Here is a 10767-nt window from a genome sequence, read left to right as displayed (position 1 = left end):
GAAAACGAATTTTTATTCTACTCTCCACCGCTTCAACATTCAACGGTCGCTCGCTGAAAAACTTGAGGCGCCGCTCCCCTCCGTGACGTCACGCACTCGCCCCGCCCACTCCGTGGAAGAGCGTGAGATGGGCGCCTGCGCTCGTCTCGCGATCCGGCGGCTGCACCGTGTGCGTGGAATAAATCGAGTCGCGGGGGATAAACGGTTCCGTGGAGGTTCGGCGAGAACGTAAGTGCGGCTTTTTGATCGCGTTTTCCTATGTATATTAGATCGGCGGCTACATGACATGTGCAGCCTCGACATCATGCGGTGTCTTGTGAGGCTGGTCGTTCGTTGACGATAATACGTTTCCCCCCTTCCCCCTCAGAAGTAACTTAGACATCTTAGCTTAGGGTTAGTGCAGCCGGGGACGATTCTGTTCTGTGCCTCTCATGCGAGCGGTGTCCAGCGGCTTCACTTTCAGCCTTTCTTCTCCGAGGGCGTAAGAAGTGTGTGAACTGAACCGGAGTAGCCAAGTTGCACTGAATAGGTATCGGTGGTGTGTGTGTACTGCGGAGCGGAGCGCGTCACAGGGCAGCTTACTAGTTTAAACGTTCACCTTCCACCACATCTCCAAACGGGAGTTAATCCTTCCTTTTCAGCAATTTTCGCACTCGTTTTTTTCTCTCTCTCTTCGGGGCGCTGCGCGAACGCGGTCGGTCTCGTGCCGCTGTCACACAGCACGCGGGCACCGTCGACGTCATCCGCGTGTGAAAACAGAAAACGGCGACATTTGCTTCCGCGCGTGCCCCCCTGGGGTGTGTGTGTTTGTGCATGCATTCGTGCGTGCGTGCACGCGCGGCTGTCGGTTCCTGGAGGCGCACCGCGCGAACGTCGTCTCTCGCGCCCCTCGCTCGCACGAGCGGAGGCGAATCTCCTCATTTCCTGCAGTAAAAAAGCGGAAGCGAAGCGACTGGCTCCGCCACGAGACGTGGCCTCCAGCGCAGAGAGCATCTCGAGGAGGTGCGAGCAGCACCTGACCTGGTGCCCATCGTGTGTGGAGAAGATCGCGCTGCTCCTCCTCCATGGTTATGTCCATGCTTCCCCTCCGCACGCCTCATCTCTCGCTGCAAGCCAGGTCAAGCAGTGAATGTGAGTGCACAACATCTGCTCTGCTGAGGTTCCACAAATGTAAATTAACACTGAGTTTGCGCGGCTAGAACTTGCCTCAGCCGGATGGTTCCGGAATCCAGTTTGAGCTAAACTAAGGTGTCATTTCCATTGCGGCGGACAGGTGCTCTAACATTTTGTGCACTTGGAGAGATTTACTGGAGCAGTTCTGGTCAAGTTCTTTACTCTGCGGTACTACAGCAGGGCCCTCTCATGGGACAGGAAACCAGGGAGTTTTAGAACAGCAACGCTCCTTCATCCTCCTCACGTCCCCATCGCTCTAGTTCTGTGGTTGGAGTCGTCCTCGGCCTTCCGGGCTAGTTGCCTGCATCACTTGTTGCTGTCGAATGCTCGTTCAGCCAGTCGGTTTGTCACCACGCTGTGGCCTGGGTGTCGAAACAGAAGCTGCTGATCAACCCATCATTCAGTTGCTGCTTCCTGCAACCAGTTGTTGGTTTCTCAACAATGAGGGTGCTGTTCATGACCAAGGCTGATGGCTGCAAACATGTGGTGGTGTCTTTATGGTGGTTGAATCACCACGAATCACTGGGTGCAGGGAGGTGAGCAAGGTGTAATCTGTGAGAATGACCTGAAGAATGTGACGCTGCTTCTGCCAACCAGGGTGGAAGCGCCGAGCAGACGGTGGCCAAGGGGAGCGGTACGGATCATCTCCCGAGAAGCCGCTGGCTTTAGAGCCGCTTCCTAGAATCTCCAGATAAAAATGACGTGTGCGGTTTGTTGATGTGACCACAGTCTTTCTGGGCGGATCGGTGGCAGTGTCTGCTTCAGTTCAAAATTCCTGTTGAGGCGGGGTTCAGTGGGCGTTCTGAAGAGGAATGGGGTCCTTGACCGCACATCTCAACGCTTCCTCCCTCAACCTGACCGGCTCACACAACCTTCAGTTTTGGCACAGGCTCTTGGCTCTGTGTCGAGTGAAAAAGCGACTGTGGGAGGTGTCTTTCCTCTTCCCCTGTGTGTGTGTGTGTGTGTGTGTGTGTGTGTGTGTGTCGCCTTCCTCTCAGTAGCCCTCAGTTGCGTTTGCTGTTCTGCAACTTCCTGTGATGAGAAGACGCTTCATTTCTCATGGTTTTGACACGACCTTCTCCACAATACGTTCTACTCAACTAGCGTGTTACTCTTGGTCTCAGTCTCCATCAGAATCCTTTGTCTCAGAACCGTGTTCAGATCTTCAATTCTTTACTCCTCTTGGTTTGTTTTTCTCGTCTCTTCGCACGTGGTTGTGTGGCGGCTGTGGCCGATCCCTCTCCCCGGCGCATAAAGGCCGTGCAGTGGTGTGCCCTGGACTCTGAGAGAACGAAAGTTCAGAAAAACCCAAAGTAGGACAAGTTGAGGTAAGTATTTCTTTGTGATGCTCGTAAGGTCATAAAGTTCACGCAACTGAAAATTCTCCCTTTGCTGTCTTAAGATATAACTTGTTAATGTCTATGCATTTTCTGATGTCAAAGTCCGTTACAAACCTGAACTCGGCATTAAAATTGACAAATGATACATCTCAGAAAAACAGGCACTGAATTTGAAATGATGAAAATGTTTCAGGAACCCAGCTGAACGTTCGGTAATGAAGCCCAGAGCCTAAATAGGGTAGAGATGTCCCACCATGGAAATTGCTGGGAAATACTCAAATGGATGTCTTGGGGTTCACTGAAGCCCATCTCCTTTGGCCTAGATGTCTTTTATTGTCCAGATTTTGGTCATTATGTGAGCCTGGAGGCTGTCCAGGTGTTGAACTTATTTCACAGCAGCCCTTGTGCTCCCTGCTCTCGCCGAGGCTCTCCAGCGCGGGAGCGTCCGCGCAGCCATGTGCAATCGGATCCTCCCTGTTATCCATCTCCGCCGGCCGTAATTTAGTGCTTGTGGTGACTGCGAGATCGAGCGGCATTCCCCCGGGGGCCCGGCAACGTGTTGGTCTGAAGTACTTCCCGGCCACAGGCACCCGCGCCACCACTTCTCATCGCATGCAGGCCTGGGGTGTCTGTTGCACCCTTCCCATAATAACAGTGCAAGATTCATTTTAATATGAAAAGTACAGTTCAGCCTTAACTATGGAGGTTGAGTCATGTCGATAAATAAGCAGTACCTCCTTGACAACAAATTCAAGAACAGTCCGTCCTCGATTTTACGGAATTGAGGGGGGGTTATGGTGGTAGCAGGCAGAGCAAGTGGGTCCAAACCTTGCTGACCCCAGGCACATGCTCTAGCTCCTTGGTGCTCCCAGACCAGCCATAAAATATAATCTCTCCAGGGTGATCCACACCACTCATACCTGCCCCCTTGGATGCTCTCGCACCCGATCCCCACCATACAGGTGAGCCCACAGTATGGCTCCACGTTGCCGTTTTGGGCTGAGCCTGACTAGGACACGTGGATAAGCTGGCCACCAGATGCTCGCAGGCGAAGGATGCCCCCAAGCCTGCTTTCAGGGGCAAGTCCCGGTAACTCTAGTCCGGCGAGGGTACACGTCTATGTAGCATAATATTAGGGGAGATACAGTATATTTAAGTAATTTTTAGGTTTTTTTGGAGAAGATAAGTGTGAAGTAATTTTTCAAAAAAATCCAACCATCTCCACCGTTGGTTCCACAAAGGCCGCAAAGCCAGCTAGTCCCGTTGTAGCGTGCGTTCCGATCGGGCCGTCTCCCTCCCTCCTCGTATGTAATTGGGGTGGACACACTTATTTACCGCTAGACTAGAGGGCAATATTTGAACAAGTCAAGCTTTTTTTCTGGCTGGTAAATGTGTTTTGATTTACTGCATCTTATTTTATTTACAATGCTGAAATTTCTTTACCTTTCTATGCATAAATGCATGCATGCCTATATTATATGTGCGTTAGCAAAAAATCGAGGGCGGACTGTACTCTCCAGAAGGTCGAGAATGATATTCTGTGAGGTTCAGATCAGCACATGGGGGTGCTCAGAGGTTGGAGCGTTGGGCTCGAGGTGCAAGCTCTTATCTCCTGCTGCAGATTGCAGCCGTGTTCAGCGGTGAACCTCAGTCTGTGCTGCATTCAGGTGGCTCGTTGGACGCATATATCGAGAAAAATGTCTAACTACATGCTGTGGTTTCTGCGGCTTTTGTGACCCGAATGTGAAAGACAAGAGGGTGTAAACAAGTGTGCTGGTTGAGGTCTTCTGAAGGATCTGAGCAGGGTCATCACATCATGGGCTCCACTGAAAATATGCAGCTGTGTAAAGAGATTGATAATGTGCCTCCTGGAGTAAAAGCAAAGTTGTGTCTTCTTGAAAAAGATTTGGTGTGAAAGTATAAGATCTTCAGCACATTTCCAGAAAAGATGCTAATTTAAACAGTTTACTGTTGACTGGAACACGTGACTCTTTCCAGACATGGTGCAGTAAAAAGTGCCAAGCCAAGCAGGGGAATCTGTGGACTGTCTGTGGTACCACATGGTTCCAGTTTGCATATGTGTGCAAAGCTCCGCCTCTTAGTTGCTGTTTTTGCATTTGTGTGTTTCTCTGTGGTCTGCTGTGGACATTTTTAGGTCTCGGCTCCATGCCACAAACTGGGAACGAGCACCTGAAGAAGCAGGAGGAAAATTGGGTGTTATTTTGTGTGCCTGTAGTGTTCTGTGTCAGTTTCCCAGGCACAGCACATGGTTGCGTTTGCGTTAATGAAAAGCATTTAAATCTGTTTGAATAGAGGTGCCATTGACGTCCGAACTGTACATTTTATCTTGCGGACAGAAGTGTAACACCCTGGTGTGTTCGCACTGAAATCCCCACTGGGAAACACAGTAGAGTTATGATCAGAAGGGCACAGAGCACCGTTCTTCATGTTTACTCATTTATTTCACGCCTTTTTCTGTGGTCACATTATTAAGTAAATGTAAATGGGTAAAAACACACACGCACACATTTTCAGAACCGCTTGTCCCATACGGGGTCGCGGGGAGCCGGAGCCTACCCGGTAACACAGGGCATAAGGCTGGAAGGGGAGGGGACACACCCAGGATGGGACGCCAGTCCGTCGCAAGGCACCCCAAGCGGGACTCGAACCCCAGACCCACCGGAGAGCAGGACCGTGGTCCAACCCACTGCGCCACCGCACCCCCCTGGGTAAAAACAAATAATTTATATTTATTTTAGCAGACTGTTTTCTCCAAAGCGACTTCCAATAAACTCTATGTAGTATCAGCCCACACACCTTATTCACTGCAATGACTTACACTGCTAGATACACTACTTACACTGGGTCACTCATCCATACATCAGTGAAACACACAATTTCTCTGTCACTCACACACTATGGGTGAATCTGAACAGCATGTCTTTGGACTGTGGGAGGAAACCAGAGCACCTAGAGGAAACCCATGCAGACACGGGGAGAACATACAAACTGAGCATGGCTCGAACCCACGTCCTCTCGTGCCACGTGGGCGCTGTGAGACAGCAGCACTACTTGCTGTGCCCCCCATTTATACAGCTAGGACTTTTTTAACTGGAGGAATTCAGGTTAAGTGTTTTGCCAGCAGAAGGTGAGATTCGAACCTACAACCACCAGATCTGAAGGTCAGAACCGTAGGTGTGTATTTTCTAACATTAGGTGTCATGCAGGGAAAAACTGATTACGTCCAGGCAGGAGAGGACAGTGTGCAATACTATGTGAAATTAAATAGTTAAATTGAGAATATGCCAATTTAGGTATAAATTTGTCATGTAATGAGTACTGGGTGGGGCAACCAGTGTTTCATTGAAACTCCTTTGTGTTTTTTTTGGTCATTAATAGTTATTTTTCATTCTAAGTGGTTTACAGCGAACAATGGACATACCATATTTAACATATATGTATATATACAGTATGTACACACCCACACACATTTTACAACTCTGTTCTGCAGCCCAACCCACCAGGGACTAATAAAATACAATCTTTATTTATACACGTGGTTCCCGATTTACAATGGGGTTATGTTCCCTGAAACCCACCGTAAGTCGAAAGTGCATTTAATACACCTAATACACACCTCTGCGTGACAGACTGGGAGATGCAGGTCGCTGCCCAGCATCACAAGAGAGTATCGCTCCATGTATCGCTCTCCCGGGGGGGAAATCTAAATTCAAAGTACGTTTTCTACTGAATGTCTATTGCCAGCTCACCATCGTAAAGTTGAAAAAATAGCAAGTCGAACCATCCAAAATTGGGGACCACCTGTATATAAATTATATATGTAAACAAAGCTCAGTTAAGTAAAATATCCATCCCACTCACTTTCCCCTCAACAGTATCAGCGACTCCACCCCAGAAGCGTACACTTGTGGACAGTTGGTACAGTATGAATGTGGGTTCAGTCCTATTGTGCGTCTCACTCCGCTGCAGTGTTTTTGTGTAAGAAATTACCTTTGCTTTCTCCTTTCCTTCTCCCAGGTGGTCATGACTGGGGGATCCCCCTGCATCTGGTGCTCCCCACTCTCTGAGCCTTGCTGAGGGGAGGTGTGGTTGCCGGCACCAGGCATGCGGCTGTCTGTGCGGCGGGGGGTCACGGGCCTGCTCTGCTTGCTGGTGACCTGCATCCTTCTGCGCCTGGTACAGCAAGCGCTTCGGTGCCCGGGACGGCGGCCGGTTCCCCCTGTGCCCCTGGTTTTGGTGCGGGATCGGCGGCGCACAGAGTATCGCTATGGGCGCGATGCCCCTCTCGTGTTCGTGGGTGGAGTTCCCCGCTCAGGCACCACGCTGATGCGCGCCATGCTGGATGCCCACCCAGATATTCGGTGTGGTGAAGAGACACGTGTCATCCCCCGGTTGTTGGCCCTGCGCCAGGCGTGGGCTCGACCCGGACAGGAGCGCCAGAGGCTGGAGGAGGCGGGCATCGACCAAGACGTGTTGGATTCCGCCGTGGCTGCGTTCTTGTTGGAGGTCATTGCCCGGCACGGGGAGCCAGCCCCTATGCTGTGCAACAAGGACCCGTTCACGCTCAAGAGTGCCGTCTACCTGTCGCACCTCTTCCCCAAGTGAGGCCCCCCACAGCAGAGCTGTGCCGCTTGCCGCCTCGAGTGCTCTTCCTACATTGCCATTAGCCAGGCTTCGTCACGCAGTGATTATCGTTGCTGCTTGTTTTTAGTGACGAGTTTCTCCGAAACGGCAAACATGGTATTTCTGGAACTCAAAAGGATATACTCAAATATAAAAAAAAAAGAATTCATTCATTTCCATTTACCTTCTGTCCTGGTCAGGTTTGTGGGGGTCTGGAGTCCAGAATTACTGGGTGTAAGGCTGAAGGCGGGGGGGTCATATCCTGGTCGGGACGCCAGTCTACTTCAGGAAAACACACCTGCACACACTGTCACCCATTCACACGCTACGAGCAATTCGGTGTCGCCGGTTAACCTGAGCCGCATGTCTATGGGGTGTGGGAGGAAACGAGAGCATCTGGAGGGAACCCACCCAAACATGGGCAGGACATGCAAACTCCACATAGGCTGAGCTGGATTTAAACCTAAATTTGAATAGCCCAGGTGCTGTGAGGTGGCAGCAGTACAAAAGGGATGAGTACACAAAATATACAAACTTTAAATATCGGGACAAGAGTTTTACTGCGATAAGGGAATTTAGAGCAGAAACCTGTTTATACACAGATCAACAGGAGTGGTTTGACACCCTTCCTCTATAGCAACGTGTGTAGTGCTGCCGTCTGTGTGTTTGCCTACTCTTTGTGCTCTTGTTGTGGTATCCAAAATATGTTGTCTCTAGGCATGTGACACGTTCAGTTTCAGTTCCCTTTACCTGTTCCGCCATTGGTGCTGCTCTGTCCTCTTCTTGTCTGTTGCCAGTGTTTCCCTCTCTGTCTACTCTAACTGGTCCTCGTCTTCCACCTCCAGCTCCAAGTTCCTGCTCATGATCCGGGACGGTCGGGCAGCAGTGCACTCCATGATCTCGCGCCGCGTGACCATCGCGGGATTTGACCTGTCCAGCTACAGGGACTGCCTGACGAAATGGAGCCGGGCCGTGGAGGCCATGCTGGCACAGTGCTCGCAGGTGGGCGCGAGGCGCTGTCTCACCGTGCGCTACGAGAGCCTGGTGCTGCAGCCCCGCACCACCCTGCAGGGAGTGCTGCGCTTCCTGGGTGTGCCTTGGCACGAGGGGGTACTGCACCACGAGGATGCCATTGGCCAGCCGGGAGGAGTCTCCCTGTCACGGTGAGTGCCAGGAGATTTAGACTGAGGGAGGGATTCGTAGCGACACGTAACAAAATGCAGTCAAAAAAATGGGTAGAATTCAGTCCGGGCTTTAGGCACGGTTCTTTTTGTTTGAACCTTTGGATCAGTGTGTACTGTGTGGGGAGTTTGGTGGCCTATGTTTACTTTGCTCCATGTTCTTTTTTCAAGACAGAAAAGGGAACAGGCTGAAAAGCTCTCGACAGCTGAGTTTTCGCAGCCGGCTCTTGTTGGCTACCCATAGAGGTGGAAAGAGACCCATGCGTAATTCCCTTAGTTTTTCCTTCAGGATCGAGCGCTCCACTGACCAAGTCATCAAGCCGGTGAACATGGAAGCCCTGACCCGTTGGGTGGGTCACATCCCAGCGGACGTGTTGGCTGACATGGCAGAAATCGCCCCTATGCTGAGCCGGCTGGGCTACAACCCCAATGCCAATCCACCCGCTTATGGGCAGCCGGACCCTGTGGTGGTCAACAACACCGAGAGGGTACTGGCTCGTCAGCCACTGCACTCTTCTGCACCCAGACATACACATGAACCCTGAACACACAGCGTGAAACACTGCCAGCAACAGTCGCATTCTGTAGATACATGAGGGTCACTCATAAACACAGTTCTACCAAAAGTACATTTTGTAGTATGGATCCGAACGAAGATTTCCTGTTTTTAACCTTTCGTGTTCTGTGCAAATTTTATATATGTTGCCTTCTCAACTTATGAACGCAGTTTGGACCAGAAAACCAAAATCACTTTCACCACTGAATCACAAAAGCTTAACATTACATGTATTACATCCCTGCACTTATTAGTGCGTTACAATCTGTAAATGCCTTGGACAAACCTGTAATTTAAAAAGAAAAAAGCCCCTAACACTTTAATCCATTCTTTATCAATAACTGCTTGTCTAGGGTCATGGTTGTGTTCTGAGACAAACGAGGCACAAGGCAGGGTACACCCCTGGCGTAACTTCACTATATCACAATGTAAGGCTAACTATTTTACTTCAAACTACATTAAAATGAAAGTTTATTAAATATTTTGTAAAGTAACTTCTGTTTCCACAAAACAATACGTTTCCACAGTCTCGCATGAAATGCTGCCAATGCATTCATTACATAATTGCCTATTTGTCAGCTTTGGGTCACTTTCAGCTTTGTTACCTCTAGACTCTTTTGCTCCAGACATTATGCAGTTATTGCCCTCCTGCCCCAACAGTGCTCTTTTCTGCCAGGTGCTGAGGGGAGACTTTAAAACTCCAGCCAGTTTGAAAGGGCAGCCATGGGTAAGTCTGTGTGGGTATGTGGGGGAGTGGGACTTATGTTAACTGGTCCCAATAAACCATACCATAATTACAATCCATAATTAAGCGTTACTTGTGCTGGTTGGGTTCCCTCATTTTCTACATTTGTCTTGAGAATGTTTCCCAGAATGGGCTAATGTAACTCGAATTTGTAATTACCGGTTTGGTCATAGCTATCATGTTTGTTAGTATGCCTTGACATTAATAACTGTCACTCATGTGCTGTACCCTTATTGGGATTTCATTTTGCTCCTCCCACCTTTGGACTTTTCCCGCTTCTCAGGTTTACCTCAACGGCTCCAACACGGAGAGGTGAGAAGGCTGCCTTCACCACACGCCTCCAGCTTGGGCCAAAACCACCTCGCAGCACGGATCGTCCCATGAAAGGCATCAACTTGAGGCTTTCTCCGTGTTCTCACGAACTGGCAGCAGACACCTGGCATCAGTGACGGGAGAGTTTCACTGACTGTCCCTTTTCTTTGTATTTTTGAATTGTAGATACAGCTTTGTTGAAAACCAGCTCTTAAGTTCTCAAGATTGATTCTTGTTTTGCATCATACTCTGCTGATGAGACTTTGGTAACCATACTCTGGAATTTTAATTTTTATTAATGTAAAATTTTGAACAAATAGTTGTGTTGCTATGGTCAGTATGCCTTATTTTATGTGGTGCAGTCAATAAGTTCCAAGACTGGCCACCGTGTGGCACTGCTGTGGTTACAAGCCATTGGCTCCTGCAGCACAGCGGCTCCACATGTGACCAGTGTTAATGGTACTGCTTGTACCATGTATGTCGTTAATGCTTACTTCTCACATTTTTAAAGTCGTCTTGTATTTTTTTAAATTGAATTTTTTTCTGAGATACTATTCCATTTATTGTTTCAACAGCCCTTGTAATGTGATCCAGTTAATGTAGCTCAAACGGTACTCAAGCTGTGAAATTAATGCAAAATGTGCTGTAAATATACAATATCAACCCGTAAGTCTCCAAAAACAAGAGAACTGATGAATCCACAGGCTGGTTTTTATTCAGAATATGGAAGAGAACTAAAAATGGGGCTGTACAGGGGGTAGCACTGCTATCTCGCAGCATCGCGGCTACTTGGGAATAGGTTCAAGTCCAGCTCTG

At 49.3% G+C, this 10767-nt stretch overlaps 1 protein-coding gene across 3 annotated transcripts; it reads left to right on the top strand.

The window, feature by feature from the left end:
• The first annotated feature begins 100 nt into the window (after positions 1-100).
• Positions 101-10248, top strand: LOC114910718 (protein-tyrosine sulfotransferase 2-like). 3 transcript variants are annotated; one of them, XM_029252951.1, is made up of 7 exons: positions 101-228; positions 2431-2501; positions 6552-7135; positions 8003-8320; positions 8628-8826; positions 9571-9621; positions 9923-10248. In XM_029252951.1, exons 3-7 carry the CDS (start codon positions 6639-6641, stop codon positions 9953-9955), a joined length of 1098 nt encoding a protein of 365 aa, XP_029108784.1. In that variant the 5' UTR covers positions 101-228; positions 2431-2501; positions 6552-6638; the 3' UTR covers positions 9956-10248. The 3 variants fall into 3 exon arrangements, with proteins under 3 accessions (XP_029108784.1, XP_029108786.1, XP_029108785.1); XM_029252953.1 differs by lacking the exon at positions 2431-2501 and having other exon boundaries at positions 109-228; XM_029252952.1 differs by lacking the exons at positions 101-228; positions 2431-2501 and having other exon boundaries at positions 6297-7135.
• The last annotated feature ends 519 nt before the right edge of the window (positions 10249-10767 follow it).

The sequence above is a fragment of the Scleropages formosus genome, chromosome 6 (assembly GCF_900964775.1).
Source record: "Scleropages formosus chromosome 6, fSclFor1.1, whole genome shotgun sequence".
In the NCBI taxonomy this organism is placed as follows: Eukaryota; Metazoa; Chordata; class Actinopteri; order Osteoglossiformes; family Osteoglossidae; genus Scleropages; species Scleropages formosus.
This window is presented reverse-complemented; position numbering and strand designations above follow the sequence as displayed.